Source organism: Suncus etruscus, chromosome 6 (assembly GCF_024139225.1).
Source record: "Suncus etruscus isolate mSunEtr1 chromosome 6, mSunEtr1.pri.cur, whole genome shotgun sequence".
Taxonomy (NCBI): Eukaryota; Metazoa; Chordata; class Mammalia; order Eulipotyphla; family Soricidae; genus Suncus; species Suncus etruscus.
This window is the reverse complement of record NC_064853.1, coordinates 27,327,284-27,345,976: the sequence shown is the minus strand read 5'-3', so window position 1 is coordinate 27,345,976 and position 18,693 is coordinate 27,327,284. Positions and strand designations below refer to the sequence as shown.

The following is an 18,693-nucleotide window of genomic DNA, read 5'->3' as shown; positions in this document are numbered from 1 at the left end:
TATTCAGCCACAGCATTCCAGTTTTCTTAATACAAATTAACGATCTGAGTTAGTTTTAATATTTTTAAAGATATTATAAAGCACCAAGAGTTTTCCTCCACGTGAATTAAAAATATTCTTCACTAAACCATGTAAGTAAAAAGGCTAATAGCAGTTAAGGGATTCCCTAAAAAGGATGCCTTAGTAATATTACAAGAGGGGGAGGGACAAAGCAAAGCAGCATAAAAAATTCTAACTAATTACTTTTGATTTACAACTTACATTTTGGCCTCACCCAAACAAAGATCTTCCCTGGCTTGTATGTTTACAGCTTGGTTTCACCCAAAACAAAGAATCCCCTCCCCCTCTTTGTTTACAACTTGTTTTCGCCCAAAACAGAGATTTTCCCAATTTACCTCCTTGTTACCTCCTTGTTCTACTAGTCAAAAGCCTACCTGAGCAGGATTAACTCAAGGCTTTTGTTCTTTATCCCCTGCCCAGGTGTGGTCTTGGTATTTAATAAAAACTGCAGTTCTGGTAGGCTGCACGAGCACGCTCTCTACAAGGTAGAAAAATTCCAGACCACACGTTTCACCCTCTCAAGCTTGGCCTGGTTTATTTCCTGCAGAGACCTCAGACTAGTTTCCCTGGGGTGGGATTACATATTACAGCATGTGGAGCCTAACAAATTAATACTATACTAACTATACTATACTATACTATACTATACTATACTATACTATACTATACTATACTATACTATAAACATAAAACCATTTTGTATTGTTGTGTTTCTCTCCCTGTTTTCCTTTCTTCTCTCAAATTGATATTTATAGCCTCTAGAACAAGGGGTCCCAAATTTAATTTACCTGGGGGCCGCAGGAGGCAAAGTCAGGGTGATCCTTGAGTGCAAAGTCAGTAGTAAGACTTGAACATTGGGGGGTGTGACCCAAACAACTAAAACAAAACAAAACAAAACAAAAAAAGATTCCTCTAGGGCAGGGCCACAAAATGTTGTATCCAGGACCGCAAACGGCCCGTGGGCCGCCAGTTTGAGACCCGAGTCTAGAAGGACTCCGCCCATTTCTTGCTTGTTTGTTTCTTATCCCATTTTTTTCCTTTCTTTACTTCAAACAGAACCATATAACTTGAAACATCTTGTTCCGCCTCTCAAATTGAGGGGGAAATAATAGAGGGTACCAAGACCAAACAGTTGTATGATCACTAAGTAGTAATAAAAATGACTGGACTTAAACACCAAATCCAAAGCCGACAACAGAATCGATATCCAATCTACAACAAGATAGACACATAGCGGACCACTTATACTAGCACCCTGGGGGGAAACGAAGGGGGATATGGGAAGCACGCTGGGACGAGGGTGTAGGGAGAACAACTTTGGTGGTGGGAATTTCCGATTCAATGTCAATATGTACCTAAAATATTACTCTGAAAGATATGTAATCCACTTTGGTCAAAATAAAAATTATTATTATAAAAACAAAAACAGGTATGGTCCAACCTTTCCTCTCTCAAAAAAGAAGAAATGGAGAATAAGAGCCAGAAAGCTAGTACAGCGGTTAAGGCACTTGCCTTGCACGCGGCTTACTCGGGCTCTGTGTCTGGCATCCTTTGTGGTCCCCCACAAGAAGCAATCTCTACATACAGAGTCCGGGGTCTCCCCTGAGCATTGCTGGGGTTACAGCTCCGGGCAACACCACCAGGAACTAAGCTCCATTGGGAGATTTATAACACTACTCTGGCACCAACTTGTGCCAGTTTTGATATGACGAGGAAAGGAAAACTTGACCTAAGACCAGGCTGTCCTATCACATCACCTAACACTAAATGGAAATCAGAAGAGATATCATCCTTTGAACTGTGAAAAATAAGAACACCAACAACAGAAAACTGACTTTGACCATCGTGACTGAACACAGCCTACCTTGGGACTAATAAGGAAAACCCTACCCTAGGCTGTAGCCCAGGACACATAAAAACAACAACAACAACAACAACAAGATGTCTTATTGTAGAGGTCCAACTTGGACAACAGAGACTGAGCAGAACCTTTGGATCCATAATATCTCAGGCTTCGGCTTAGGGACTGAATGAAAACAGGGAGCAAGTGTTACAGAAGACTGAACACCACTACAATGATGGATAGGAACCTCTAGAAACTAGAGATTCTATTCTAGACCCTGACCTATAACCCGTGCAAATACCAAGATCACTAGCTACAGTGGCTTGATTTTCTCACACACAACCGAGAGGAAACTTTCCTGGCATCACAAAAAAGCCTTTGGGATGGGGTAATTAGTATATATGGAGCCAGGGGTTGATCCCACGATGATGGTATGCTTCAAGGATAGAGAAACCCTGAATCTCTTAGGCCACGGAAATTCCCTTTCTTCCCCAATGTTTACTGTGCCTATGCAAAAAGAAAAAAAAAAAAGTGGGGGGAACGCCAAACCCTAACACTCCAGCACCCATACTTTTTCTTGTTTTGTTTTGATTTTTTGTTAGTTTTTTACTTTATTTTCCTTCTCTTTTTTCTTCCACTTTTTCTTTTTCACTCTTGTGGTTATTATTTAGAGATTTATTTTTATTTGCCGAGTCCATTTTTTTACTTTTTTCTTCCATTTTTCTTTTTTTTTTCCTCTCTCTTCTTTTTTTTTGGTAGTTGTCACCAAATTTTTTTCTCCCTTTTTTCTTATCCTTTTTATCTCCAATGACGGTGAAATAGATGCTCAATCTACAACAAGCTGTAAAGTGGAATAGATGCTCAATCTACAACAAGCTGTAAAGTGGAGACCAGTTGCACTAGCATTCTGGGGGGTAGAAGAGGGAGATATGGGATGCATACCGGGAACAGGGGCGGAGGGAGGACAGCACTGGTGGTGGGAATGCCCCTCATTCATTGTCACTATGTACCATAACTGATGCAGTGAAAGATTTGTAATGCACTTTGGTCACAATAAAAATTAAAAAAAAAGGGAAGATAGGAGATATACAGACAAGTCTTCAAAGAAGAAATAAAGATAGTCAACCAACATATAAAAAAATTTCATCATCACTGATTATCGAGGAAATGCAAATCAAAATAACAATGAGATGTCACCTCACACTAGACAGAATATACTCCATGAGTCTACTTAAGCGAGTTAGACTCATATAAACATAAAATAGAATAAAGGTTGCCAGAGACTGGTTGGAGGAAGAAATCTGGAGTTGCTGTTCAATGGTTACAAAGCATCAGAGATGAGAAAATTTTAAATATTTGTAATACAATAACATGATACAATTAATAAAACTTACTTTTTAAAAAGGCTATAAATTGAAGAACTGCCTAATTATTTCTTAAGGTTTTATACTGGGAAAAACCTTACCAACAGTACAGCTGTCTTCAAGTACCACATCAACATTTCTATCTCTGTACTCAACCCTGAAGTCCAGCATCCGAGGTTGCCTTTCTACAATTTGCCTAGATGGCATTACTGGTCGAAACGCTGAAGAGGAAGAGGAGGCAGAAGCTGGAGGTGGGTGACTTGCTGGATCAAATGCAGGTCCTGGAATAGTATCACCTCCATAGTCACTGCAATATTGACACACACAAAAAGAATTATCATTAACCAAGTTATTACAGACACTAAGGACTTACTTCACACTCAACTTATGCTATTCTTCCTATCAAATTTACCTACTTGTGTGCCTCAAAGCTTAATTTAAATTCTACCTCTTCCATGAAATCTATCCCAGGAATGATATGTTTCTCTTCTGCTCATCCTTGGCTTTCTATGACTTTTAGCAGATTAGGTATTTATTGTACATATCCATTAGCACTTATATTTTTGCCTTATGTGGTTATGTGATCTTAACAAAACATCAACCTATGAATTAAGAACAGTATCTTCTTCAGTCATTTCTAGTGAATCATTATTTCTACTTTCCACAAAAAAAAAAAACAATTATTTCAAAACTATCATTAGTGGGGCCAGAGAGAATACAGTGGTTATGGCACTTGCCTTACACATAGCTGAACCAGGTTTGATTCATGGCATCCCATATGGTTCACCAAGCACAACAAGGATTGATTCCTGAGTGCAGAATTAGGAGTAGCCTCTATAAGCATTGCTAGGTATAATAAAGAAAATGGAAAAAAAAAAAAACACAAAAACCTACCATCATCATTAAACATCCATTACTTTCTCATTCTTTAATCTTAAAATATGTTTTTCTTTTTTGTTGTTTTTTTTTGGTTTTTTGGTTTTTGGGCCACACCCGGCGGTGCTCAGGGGTTACTCCTAGCTGTCTGCTCAGAAATAGCTCCTGGCAGGCACGGGGGAACATATGGGACACCGGGATTCGAACCAACCACCTTTGGTCCTGGATCGGCTGCTTGCAAGGCAAATGCCGCTGTGCTATCTCTCCGGGCCCAAAATATGTTTTTCTTGTGCAGGGGCCATGCTAATCTTCTCTGTATCATTCCAATTTTAGTATTGTGCTGCCGAAGCAAGCACTAAAATATGTTTTTCTACTTTGAAGAAAAAAATAGAGGGTTGTAAAGAAAGTAAAAGAAGTAAGGCACTCACATTACAGTCAAGGCCAGTTCCATCCCCAAACACATCATATGGCACTCCTCCAAGCAGCACCAGGGGTTGCTCCTGAGCACAGAGCCAAGAACTCCTAAGAACTGCTGGGTATGGCCCAAACCTTTCCCTCTCAAATAAATAAATGGCTGTTATACCTTACTCCTTTGACATCAAATCTACAAACTATGTAATGCATATATGTATGACCTTAATTATCTGTCATAAAGTACACAAGCTATATACCTTTTTAACCTTGATTTTTTAAACTCTTCAATTCTCAAATCTAATCAATTTATTTTTGCCTCTTAAATAACTTTTACCTAAGTCCTTCACCTGTTCCTCCTGAAGCTTCCATAATCCAGTTCAAGTCACAATCACCTCTTAAGTGGAATAATACAATAATTTATGTAATCTCATCCTATGCATTCTACTTATCCTACATCCCATTTCACCATACTACTTGAGTGAAATTAAATACAAATGTCTTAGTAACATTTTTTTGATCCTTCCTTCCAAAATGCTGTTAACTTCTGGTTCACTAAACCTTACAGCTATTATTTCCTGAAGCAATTATATCTAGATTCTAACTTCTAAATTCATGTGAGATAACATAACTAAGTGTGGCAATTAAGAAATATATCTTGAAAATCTGTTGCATCAGGGCTAAGTAAATAATATAAACAGTGCCTTGCACATGGTTGACTTGGATTCAATCCCCAACATCTCATATGATTCTTGAACACAGTTGGGAGTAAACCCTAAGCACTGCCTGGTGTGCCCTCACCAAAAAAATTTGACCTCCTAGCACAATCTAGCTGGCCTCTGTATCCCCAGAATTCCAGGGCCTGAGTTGCTAAAACAACAGCCCCTGTCTTTTTTGTTTGTTGATAAAAATATTAGTAAGGGGATCTGCACTTTATTATTTTATAGTCTTCCACAGCTGTATAACCAATCCTCCATTAAATTCTCTCCGTTGAAATACATTAGTATGGCTTCATTTTCTTGACAGAGGAAGTAGCAACATAATATTCAGGAACTGATTGTCCTTTACAGTCCATGTACATTTAACCCCTTACATTTTATTCCGTACAAAATGGAATACTAGTTTTTCAAACCATACACTGGCATATCATTCAAATCATCAATTGTAGGGGCTGGGGAGGGAGATAGTACACTAATTGGGGGTTCAAACTAGAACCCAGTTCAAACTGTAAGACATAAGCACCACCTTGAGCACTACCAAAGTGATCCTAATTGTCCCCAGAACAACAGGGCATTGCATCTTTAGGCCCCCTGATATTCAACCATCCTCTGCACTTGACTGATAATCACTGGGTAAAACCTCCAGGACCCCTGAAAGCACTGTTTGGGAGACAAAAAAAATTTTATATATATATATATATATATATATATATATATATATATATATATATATATATATATATATATATACACACACACACACACACATATACCACTTGCTGTTTATTATTATGTATTTAATTGAAACAATGACTTAAGAAGATCAAATGACTATGTGATAGACCATAATGACAACAAAAATTATGGTCTAGTTGTCTTTGACCTACTCAAGAATTTATAGAAGAAAATAACATACTTGGAATTTTTAGCTTTCAGTGTAGATCACACACTCTAAAAAACTACAAAGCATCAAAAGCAGTCCTTTTTAAAAAAAAAAAAAGGTTCTTATTTCCTGTAACAGGTATGATTATGCAAAGACCCCAAATTTAATTATTTTAAAGTTTATGAAATCAAGTGAAAACAAGATATATGTGTTTTCTGTATCTCCTTTGGGGTGGGGGAAAGACAGGTATTGACAGGGCCACTCCTATGGTGCTCAGGAATCACTGCTATAGTCAGGAAATGATATACAGTGCTAGAAATCAAACCAGTCTGGGCTGAATACCAGACAGACATGTCTTTTCTAAAGTTTGTTAAAGTTAGGGTGCTATTTCGTAAAGAATGGGATGAGACACTAAGATCTGGAAATTGAGTATCAAAATGAATTCAAATTGATGTTAAAGTCCTTAACCCTTGGAGTATAGCCTACACCCCAACCCTATCCCCAAAATGTCCCTTTGAAATATTTCCCATATATGAACACTATCAACCTAATATATGACTCATTGTTCTTTTTTTTTTGGTTTTTGGGCCACACCCGTTTGATGCTCAGGGGTTACTCCTGGCTATGCGCTCAGAAATCGCCCCTGGCTTGGGGGGACCATATGGGACGCCGGGGGATCGAACCGCGGTCCGTCCTACGCTAGCGCTTGTAAGGTAGACACCTTACCTCTAGCTCCACCTTCCCGGCCCCTCATTGTTCATTTTGTTAATTTCTTTAACTTCTGTCTGATTTGGAAAACTCTATAGAAAAGCCTACTTTAGATTTAACTTCAAATAAAGAAGATTTATGTTGTTATTGTTTAAGACTTTAAAGTTCCTCTATTAAGAACACAGATCTTTGGAAAGCAAATTAGAAGAACTGATCATCTCTCAATTTTGCTTTAACAGTTTCAATTTTGATTATTTCCTCTGTCTCACTTATTTTTGAAGGGTGGAGAGTGGAGTGAGCCTCCCAATCTTTCTTAGGGAATTTCCACAGGGCTATTCCCCTTGATAAGTCAACCAACCTAGCCATAAATTCAGTAGTAGAGCATGAAGATGCAATGCTGCTTGGAACCTAAAGTACTAGGGGACTACCCAACAGAACTGGAGATGAAAGTACCAAAATCACACCAAGGAATGCTGGAGGGAAGGTAGGGCTTCAGAGCTATAACCTACTACTATCTCACCAAGCCCCTACTGTTTCAAAATTTACAAGTTAGAGAGGTAATCTCTTAAATACAAGAAAAGTGGGGAAGCCCACAAACACTGTCGCCATATCTGCAACCAGCCATTTCCAGACTCACTGCTCTCAAAAGAGATGTGCACCAAGCTGTGAAAAATTATGGGTATACCAGCCAGGCAGCTGAAAGCTGGTAATCTAAGGAGGAGAGGACAAGCCAGTCCTGGCCCACCAAAACCACACCTGCTGCATCCATCACCCAAAACTGCCACTTCGCTAAAGGCCCTGCACTCCAGTAAAGCTCTTTGTAGAGAGAGCATTCCAACCAAAGCTCCAGTTATGCCGGTATTTGGACGATGTCACCAAAAAATGAAGTAACAGATTACTCAACTAACCACAAGAGTTAACTAAACCTTCTGACAGTGACCTTATTGGAGATATGATTTTCACAAATTTTCTTGTTTCTGTACTTTTTTGTTTATTTGTTTTGGGGCCACACCCAGTGGCACCCAGGCTCAGAAATCTCTCCTGGCGGGCTTGGAGGACCATATAGAATGTCAGGGTTTGAACCCACGTCAGCAACATGCAAGGCAAATGCCCGTTGTGCTACCACTTCGGCCCCACTGTACATCTTTTTTTCCTCTTCTCCCTTCTTTTTCTTTCTTTAATAATTCCACTCCCACTTATCTGAAAACAAATATATTATGATCAACTATATCAACTATGTGATACATGCTCTTTAAATAAAGTAAAATTGTTTAAATGTTTTGGGTTGGTTTTTTTGTTTCTGGGCCATACCCAGCATCACTTAAGGGTTACTCCTGGCTCCTGTGCTCAGAAATCACTTCTGGTACGCTCAGGGGACCACATGAGATGCCAAGGATCAAACCCAGGAAAGCCACATGAAAGGCAAAAGCCCTATTTACTGTGCCCAAAATTTTTTAAATGTTAAAAGAAAATGTCTTTAGAGGCCCAGAGAGATAGCACAGCGGCTTTTGCCGTGCAAGCAGCCGATCCAGGACCTAAGGTGGTTGGTTCGAATCCCGGTGTCCCATATGGTCCCCCGTGCCTGCCAGGAGCTATTTCTGAGCAGACAGCCAGGAGTAACCCCTGAGCACCACCGGGTGTGACCCAAAAACCAAAAAAAAAAAAAAAAAAAAAAAAAATGTCTTTAGAAAAATTACAGCTCCTTAAGTATACATCAGAAAAGGCAAGAAATAAAAATTCGGTGACTAAAATGGGGATCTTCAAAACCAGAAATATATATTCTCAAAGCAAAATAGGTCATAGTTTGAAAATAAATCCTCTTTAGTGTCCTCAATGAATTAAACAATGGACAAAAAAACCCCACAGTACATATAATTGGTTTATATGATAAATATGAATACCAACTAAATTTAGTAACTGAAATTATAATATAAATTCATACAAATTTTAGAAAACAAAGAATCTATTCTCTTCTAATATGTTTCTATAAGCAGTACTTCTAACAATTATATTTTTAAAGTAAATATAATTTTAATAATAATTTTAAAGGCTCTGGACAATATATTGAATAATTATACCAAGACAAAGTATATATGTGTGCATGTTAAATATTGACTAAATTAGTATTTTATGTTCACAACTACATAAATCACATACTTTAAATATTTATTAGATTAGAAATAGACTGTCTAATATAAGTCAGTCTTAGAGTCTGAAGCAGAAGACTTGCTTATATTTCTGACTCCATCAACATCATGCTGGACTAAGCCACTTCATCCCTTATTCTCTCTATCTGTAAAATGAGGAATAATCATATCTACCTTTATTCATATACAACGAAAATTAAAACTGCAAAAACAAAGCATGCATCACTTGTCAATCTTGTTTTGGTTTAGTTTGGTTTGGTTTGGGGCCATACCCAGTGATACTCAGGGGAAACTCCTGACAGTGCTTAGGGGACCATAAGGGATGCCAGGAATCAAGCACAGGTCAGTAGAGTGCAAGGCAAGCAACCTACCCAAATGTACTATCTCTCCAGCCTACATGTAGATTGTTATATCCATAAGAAAAAAATTATTACAACTAAAGTAGTGATACAGCTAGTTTATGTCCTTGACTGTAAAATTAAAAAAAAAAAAAAAAACACACAACTCTTTAAAATGAAACAAGGTAGATTTTACCAACTACTACATTTGTGAGCTTGGGAAAGTCTGTATCAACACTAAACCTAAGTTTCCTCCATCTATGAAATAATGAACATTCTCTTTTAATATTTAAAATAAATATTATATAGGTCAAAATATGTCATATATCAAACATAATGACTTAAACAATTTTTAATGTTAGTTTAATTTGCCTTGAACGTTTTTGAGTATATATAAACCATATTCCCACTTTTAAAATCATGTATAAACCAGTTAAAGAAAATCTACGAAAGGGGCTGGAGCAATAACACAGCAGTAGGATGTTTGCCTTGCATGCAGCTGATCCAGGAACCCAGGACAGACCTGGATTCAATCCCCGGCATCCCATATGGTTGCCCAAGCTAGGAGCGATTTCTAAGTGCATAGCCAGGAGTAATCCCCGAGCAGCACCAGGTGTGGCCCAAAAACCAAAATAAATAAATAAATAAATAAATAAATAAATAAATAAATAAATAAATAAATAAATAAATAAATAAATAAATAAATAAAAAGAGACAAGGGGAGACTAAGAACAAAGACTAAGTGATTCACTTCACAAAATTATGTTTTTTAAATAACTTTTTATTAGCTCTATTTTTTTCTCCATTAACATATGAACTGGCTAAAAGTCAACTGTAATCAGAGATTACATTTACTTTCCTACAATAATCAAAACATATAAAACAAAGATCCATTTAACTGCCTTCATGTACCATTCCTAGCATTGTATCTTCCAACTTTCTGTGTTAAGCCCATAACAAAGAACAAAGAGTCTTCTTTCATTTTCTTTTGGTCAAGAGACAAACGAGAAACATTTTCAATTAGTGTCAAAGCCACAGTGATTTTTAAAGCTAAATTACAAAGTTAGAAAGGAAAAACAGTTGGATAGAATTATCAGGTAGAATAGACATTCTTAATTTTTTGGGTCTCATGCAGAGCAGTAGGGGGGTTAAATCTGTCTCTGGACTCAGGATTCACTCCTGGCATGCTTGGAGAGCCACGAAAGATACAGGAGAGATCAAACCTGAGTCAGCTGTATACAAAACAAATGCCCTACTCACTATATTATCTCCTAGGCCCTCCGAACATTCTTGTATGAACATGAGTCATTCCTTAGTTTTAAACCTCCCCCTAAAAGAGCTACTTTTATATAATTAAGCACAAATATTACATAATATTTAAAAATCAATGAAACTGGGCCAGAGAGATTGCACAGTGGTAGGGCATTTGCCTTGCATGTGACCAACCCAGGAAATGGTGATTCGATTCCTGGCATCCCATATGGTCCCCTGAGCCTGCCAGGGGCAATTTCTGAGCATAAAGCCTGGAGCTACCCCTGAGCGCATTTTTGGGTGTGACCCAAAAACAAAAACAAAATCAATTAAACTAATTGGTTATAAAATATAAGCTAAAAGAATCATCTATGACAGAATAGTCAAATTACTTCCAAGGAGGAGGAAATTTCTACAGTTCATCAATAGCAAATACTATTAACTCTAAGATATATCCAATATGTACTTAGAACAGAGCAGCTGAATTCACAAGAGTTTAGCAAGTAAAAAATTTTGGCACCTAACGTAGAAAAACATTTACTCAAGAAGAAAACTGGATACAGTTTGTGTACTAAAACTTTCTAAATCAAGACAAAGGAAATGATTATGAAAAAGTTTCTATAATCATTTGACTTGCTTTCTAGACAAGGTTTCAAATCAAATGAATGATTTAAAACCAAAAATTGTAAGCAATTAAGAAATCTTGTACAGACTAAAAAATCAGTCACATTCACTTTGCAAAAAATTTTGATAATTTTTCTAAAGAATGAGTTAAGATTATTTAGGGAGGACAATACTGAGGGTGGGATTGCCCCTCATTCATTGTCACTATGTACCTTAAATATTACTATGAAAGATTTGTAATTCACTTTGGCAACAATCAATAATTTTTAAAAAAGAATAAAAAAAAAAGAATTCACCGAATCAGAAAAAAAGAATATCATTACTTTTATAAAATAAAACATTATCACTAAGTGTGAAGTGATGCCAAATAAAATGTTTCCTTCCTAAGTAGTCACAATTTAATATAAAATATATCACATTTTATAGTCAATGGTTATTTTTTAAATGTTTTTACAATAGTTCTTCCTCTCCAAAATAACCAACTTCATTCCTGGTCCACTGTTTCTGCTAGCTCCATCTGCACTTAGCAGGTCATGCTTCAGTGATTTAGAAATCCCAGCCACCGAAGCATAAGCCAAAGTCCGAGCTGAGAGTTAGGGAGGGTGAAAGGAATTAAGAAATTAAAACTACATTTGGAAAAGAGGATGGTTTTACCTTCTATGACTTTATAATGTACTCTTTTAATCCAGACCCAGTGTCTTCAAATCATAGGAAAGAAAAATTATGAACTTATTTTGAATTTAAGGAATTATTTTATAACTATTGAAGTTCTTGGCATCATATTCCAATTGTACTTCTAGCAACAAAATGACACAAACCACAAAAGCCATTGCTTCCACATGCTATATCTATATTCTTCAGGTAAAATAGTTTAGTACTCCGGAGAATTTCATTATTAAGGATTTACTCATATTAATGCAAGTTATCATATGCTTAATTTAGAGACCAAAGAAAAGAAAGAAAAACTAGTAAATTATGATGTTTGGAAATAAAGTCTATATAGGCAGATGATAACTGTGTCTAGGACTAATAAGCCATGTAGATCTCTTTTCTATCAACAGTTAAAAAGATCCTTCTATCTTATGTATTAAAAGATGACCTTGAAAAGCTTTCCTAAAAATTAAAAATCACATTAAAATGGTATTACCCAATATGAAATAGCATTATATAATAAAAATTAAAGACTAAGAAAATTAACCAAGGGCCAGAGCAATAGTATAGCATTTGCCTTGCAGGTGGCCAAACTGATGATCTCTGTCATCACATATGGATCCCCTAAGCCAGCCAGGAGCAACACTTGTTGCCCCAAATCAAGGAAACAAACAAAAAGATGTAAATTAATCAATAAAAATGTCTGAAAGAGCAACTAAATTAATGACTTTTACACCAAAGATCAAATGCTCTATCAAAAACATAAGTAAAATGGGGCCGGGCGGTGGCGCTAAAGGTAAGGTGCCTGCCTTGCCTGCGCTAACCTTGGATGGACCGCGGTTCGATCCCCCGGTGTCCCATATGGTCCCCCAAGCCAGGAGCAACTTCTGAGCACATAGCCAGGAGTAACCCCTGAGCGTTACTGGGTGTGGCCCAAAAACCAAAAAAAAAAAAAAAAAAAAACATAAGTAAAAAATAGTAACAATTGTCTCTTGGTTGTTTTATTGTTCTCATCTTACCATTAAGTACCTTATAACATACCTTTGTAGAATGCCATTTTCCTGGGGTATTACACCATTGATAGCTGCCTGCAAACAAAACAACAGAGAAGACAATTTTAAGAAATAGAAAAATAATTTTGGAGAAAAATGAGGGAATAAACCCCAACGGCACAAAAACACAATGCAGAAAAGACATATGCCTCTTATGTTCATTGTGGCATCATTTACAATAGCCAAAACCTGGAAACAATCTAAATGCCCAAGAACAGATGACTAGGAAAAGAAACTATGGTACATTCTACACAATGGAATACCACTGGACTACAAGAAAAGATTTGCACATCAATGGATAGACCTGGAGAGTATTCAATGAGTAAATGGTCAGAGGAAGGACAGTGACATTATCTCAAGAAACTGTAAGGGATTAAAATTCAAAAGAAATAAAAACAAAGAGCAGAAACAATGGTCCTTAGTTGGAAGTTTGCCAGTATTGATGGTAAGTGACCATGGGTGGAATAGGGCAGGGAAGTGAATAAGGGATCACTACAACAACAAGGAAAGTGGTCACTCTTGATAAGAACTAAGTGCTGAAAGGAGATGACATACATATTATACTAACAGTAACAGTACTGTAAACTACAGTGCCTTAAGGGGAAGGAAGAAAAAGTGTCTGCCATAGGAAAGGTAAGATGGGAACATGAAGAAAATTGTGGACACTGGTGGAAGGAAGTGGACTCTGGTGAAGAGATTGATGTTGGAACACTGTACACCTGAAACTCGATCATGTATAACTGCAACTCTGTAACTCAGTGATGTTTTTATTTTAAAAGCAGAATAAAGAAATTGAAGTTCTCATTTAAGAAGAAACTAAATTTATTCTTTCGTGTTATATATTCATTATTTTTAATAATAAAAACATCTAGAAAAATAATGTAGGAGCAAAAGTTCTTTGATAACTATGCCACATAACTATACCATGATTTTGTAAACATCAAATTACAAAAGGAGGCAGGCACTCCCTGGAAAAGTGGCTTTCTTAAAAGAAATTCTGGCTGCTGGTCTATATGATAACAAGTCACCAATTACTAAACATATAGTTTATGATGTGAATGTTTCTGAATCAACTAGCTGGATGATGTGTTTTTGAATCAAGTAGCTGGACTCTGCTGAATAGTGGACAGTTCGCTGAAGGCTTTTTCCTTTGCATCAGAATGACTTATTTATTCCCTGCCCTTCCCTATCCACATTTACATCAAAATGAAAAATATTTTAAAAAAGCTAATACTTCTATATTTTATCAGCTGCCAGGAAACCAGGTACCTAAAGGTACTCTGGTATTCTGTGAAACATTAACTTAAATATTTGCTAGAGGTGGGTCCAAGTTTACAATGTTATACAACTGAATGGGAATAAAGTAGAGTATGTGATTATTACTATAAATGTTGTGATTTCTAATGATCCACTGGGGAAAAACAAAGAAATCCAGAGTTTAGGTAGACTGTTTCTGGACCAGAGAGACAGTCAGCACCCGTTGATCCCTGGCACTATATATGATTCCCTGACACTGCCAGGTATGGCCTAAATGCCAAAAGAATAAATAAAAACAGAGAGTGGATACCAGAGAACTCTGACAACTCTTTTCCCTCTCTCTCTCTCTCTCTCTCTCTCTCTCTCTCTCTCCTCTCTCTCTCTCTCCTCTCTCTCTCTCTCTCTCTCTCCTCTCTCTCTCTCTCCTCTCTCTCTCTCTCTCTCTCTCTCTCTCTCTCTCTCTCTCTCTCTCTCTCTCTCTCTCTCTCTCTCTCTCTCTCTCTCTCTCTCTCTCTCTCTTTTTTTGTTTTGGTTTTTGGGTCACACCCGGCAGCGCTCAGGGGTTACTCCTGGCTCTATGCTCAGAAATCGCTCCTGGGGGCCGGGCGGTGGCGCTAAAGGTAAGGTGCCTGCCTTGCCTGCGCTAGCCTTGGATGGACCGCGGTTCGATCCCCCGGTGTCCCATATGGTCCCCCAAGCCAGGAGTGATTTCTGAGCGCATAGCCAGGAGTAACCCTTGAGCGTTACCGGGTGTGGCCTAAAAACTAAAAAAAAAAAAAAAAGAAAAAAGAAAAAAAGAAAAAAAGAAATCGCTCCTGGCAAGCTCGGGACCATATGGGATGCCGGGATTTGAACCCCCATCCTTCTGCATGAAAGGCAAATGCCTTACCTCCATGCTATCTCTCTGGTCCCTCTGACAACTCTTAAGAGTTGTCATAAACAACTCATAAATCTTCAAATTAAATACTAGCGTTGGTTTTCAGAGTCAGAAATTCAATGAAAGCATCTATGCCTAGTGACAAGTCAATTATCCCCATTCTGCTGACAGCAATGGTTCCACAAAACATTCCTTCATTCCATCTCCTTTGCTAAAAATTAGAAAATATGAGAGAATGTAGTATAATGTTCAAAAAGAAAGATACCAAGACCTAGAAAACTTTTGTTCAAATTTTTACTAAAGAATGCCAAGGTAAAAAGAACACTAAAGTTTAATAAAAAAACCACTGGTGATGGGTGGTAAAAAAAAAAAAAAAAAATAAAGATTAATAAAAATCCAGTTTAAACCCGGATTCATTTGTTAAATTGATGATCTCAATAAATCAGTATTCACTAAAAAATTTTTGGGCCTCAGCTTCTAAATGAGCTAATGCTACAAACTCAGCAAAAATGAATACGTTTTGTTCATTAAAAGCATCAAATTCTTTTTTATACAGGACTTAGAAGACAAATGTTTAGTATGCTACATTTCCCCATTCATTGTATGGCAAATTGTATTTTTTAATTTAGACAGCATAAATTTAAATAATTTGAATATTAATACTTCAGGGATGCAATGCTCCTACATCACACTAATCACTGAGAACAAGTAAGACCGGGGTTTCCATATGACATAAGATGTTTTTCAATTATCTACTCCCTGACACAAAAGCATTCATTCAAAATAACATGTGCACACCATTCACTATCTGCTGCAGTACTAAGTACTAGGACATAGAATTAACTTATATGTCTAAAGATAAATGTGTGGATAACAAAGGTGTAGTATAAACAGTCAATAGAACACTATCCAACTGCAAGGAATCATGAATTTGCCAGAACCTTATGGAGGAACAAAGTGAGATTATGGCTGCCTTGCATGCAGCCGACCTAGGTTGCCTGATCCCTGGCATCCACATGGTACCCTAAGCCTGCCAGGAAGGATTCCTGAGTGAAGAGCCAGGAGTCATCCCCTAGCACCATGGGGTCTGACCCCAAAACCAAAAGAAAAAAACTTGGATGAAACTGGACAATATCATTTTAAGTGAAATAAGACATAAAGAAGGTCAACCAAATGGTATTTATTTATGGTATACAAAATAACCTTTTATTTATACCATAAATAACATTTTTATTTATACCATAATATTTATGGTATACAAAATAACCTAACAAGGAAATGCGAGATATCCAAGTTACGCAAACCCTTAGATGTAGATTATAGAAATTAAACTGCCAAGGAAGAAGAGAAATGGAGGATTTAAGTAAAAAAACAGGCAGATAGGAGGTAACGGGAGCAAAGGTTATGAACTTATGAACTTTGGGCAAATCAGTGGTGGAGATCATATATATGTATACAAAAATAATAATATTCAGCAACCAGTACTGAATCATGGTACTCAAACTTACAATAATTAATCTTTAAAATGTGCCTGTTGACATCAGCAAGGGGATTTCTTCTGAGAACTCTGTTTATGGGTGATTGTCCTTCCACTATAACTTTACCTTGTCCTCTTTCTTTGCATCTTTGTTCTCATAATTAAAAATAAAAAAATTTATTAAAAAAAATGTGCCTGTTGAGGGGGCCGGAGCAATAACACAGCAGTAGGGCATTTGCCTTGCACAAAGCCAACCTGTCCCAGGTTAAGTTCCTGGCATTCCATATTCCCCCAACCCTGCCAGCTTAGAGCCAGAAGTAACCCCTGAGCACTGCTGAATGTGGAGCAAAACTGAAAAATGAATAAATGAATGAATTAATTAATTTAAAAAATGTGCCCATTGGGGCCGGAATGACAGCACAGCATGTAGGGAGCCTTACATGTGGCTGACAAATGTTCGATCCCTGACATCTCATAAGATCCCCTGAGCACCTCCAGGAAAGTAACCGCTGAGCTGTGCTGGGTGAGACTCAAAAACAAAAACAAACAAAAAAAATGCCCGTTAAGGAAGCGGGGTGTTGGGCCCGGAGAGATAGCACAGCGACCTTTGCCTTGCAAGGAGCCGATCCAGGACCAAAGGTGGTTGGTTCGAATCCCGGTGTCCCATATGGTACCCCGTGCCTGCCAGGAGCTATTTCTGAGCAGACAGCCAGGAGTAACCCCTGAGCACCGCCGGGTGTGGCCCAAAAACCAAAAACCAAAAAAAAAAAAAAAAAAAAAAAAAGGAAGCGGGGTGGACTCTTCTGCCTGGGGACATTGATGGAGTCAAGCTGACACTGGTGCTGGGATTCAAGTAGAAACATTGTATGCCTCAAAATCTAATATGGTCATGACTGTAAATCACAGTGCTTAAGTTTTTTACAAAATATTTGGAAAGAGAAGAGAGCAAGGGAAGGGGAAATAAACTAGATTTTTTTTTAGTTTCACATAATAGTTATGCCCCCATTTTGCACCCAAATTTGTGATAATTTACAATGAAATACAGATCCTTCATAAACTCAAAAACAATCTGTTTAAGTGCTCTTAAATTAGAAAGCTATTTAATTTCAACTCTATCATTTATTAGTTGTTAGGCTTAAGAACATTACATAATTGGGACTGGAGAAATAGCATGGAGGTAAGGTGTTTGCTTTGCATGCAGAAAGATGGTGGGTGGTTCGAATCCCAGCATCCCATAGGTACCTAGAGCCTGCCAGGAGCAATTTCTGAGCATAGAGCAAGGAGTAACCCCCGAGTGCTGCTGGGTGTGACCCAAAAACCAAAAAATAAAATAAAATAATAATTGTATTTTGTTTTAAAAAAAAGAATATTACATAATTTCTCTCTGCCTCAGTTCTCTTATTAATGAAATGAGGTCACAGGGTTTTCTACAATACTATTAACAAAGGGATTACATGGGGCTTGGTGTGTAACAGAGGTGAGCTGTCTATTTCAAGTTACTGCCATACTAAGATATATCCTCTGAAATCGCAAATAGTTTCTGATCACAAAATTCTAACAGCAAAGAATAGACACTATAAAAAAAACACAAAATTTTCCTATTGTTGGCAAATAGGATGGAAATCTTTTCTCTCTACATTATTTAAATGGTTAACCATCATTAAAATATTCTGTTACCGGCAGGATATCCCATCATAGAAGAAAAGTAAGTTATTTAACAGTTCCATATTTAAAAAAGGAAAGAAAACACATTTTTATTTTTGCAACAGAAAATATAAAACAGGAACAAGAGAAATAGTACATGGGTTAAGGCGCATGCCTTTCATGCAGCTAACACCAATTTGATCACTGAGCCTACATAGTATGGTCTCCTTACTATCACCAGGTGCTGCCAAGGAGCCCCTGACCACTGAAGGTGTGGCCCCGGAAGTCACTGAGCAAGCAGAATAAACCCTGGCACTGACACCATTACGATCTAAGCAGCACCACATCTTACTAAATCATTGACCCTATTTGCTGAGAATCACTGGCAAAGGCCTAAAGCCTCTAGAACACCACTTGGAAACCACCTTCCCTCCAAAACACAGAGGAAGAGGAACAGGAGGGGTTAGGAGAAAATTCCAATTGGCAATGCTCAAACAACTCCTAACTGCCA

General features: G+C 37.4%; 1 protein-coding gene and 1 non-coding gene across 2 annotated transcripts in view; both read right to left on the bottom strand.

Annotated features, from left to right (window-relative positions):
• Positions 1-18,693, bottom strand: part of FAF1 (Fas associated factor 1) — a 402,771-nt gene that overhangs the window by 302,147 nt on the left and 81,931 nt on the right. Inside the window, exons 3-4 of the mRNA XM_049774743.1 lie at positions 12,917-12,963; positions 3,369-3,574 (exon numbers count right to left, since the gene is read on the bottom strand). Coding sequence (XP_049630700.1) covers positions 3,369-3,574; positions 12,917-12,963 — 253 coding nt within the window. The remainder of the gene's footprint in view (positions 1-3,368; positions 3,575-12,916; positions 12,964-18,693) is intronic.
• Positions 4,392-4,498, bottom strand: LOC126012382 (U6 spliceosomal RNA). Its single transcript, XR_007496876.1, has one exon. It is a non-coding gene; the product is annotated as a U6 spliceosomal RNA (small nuclear RNA).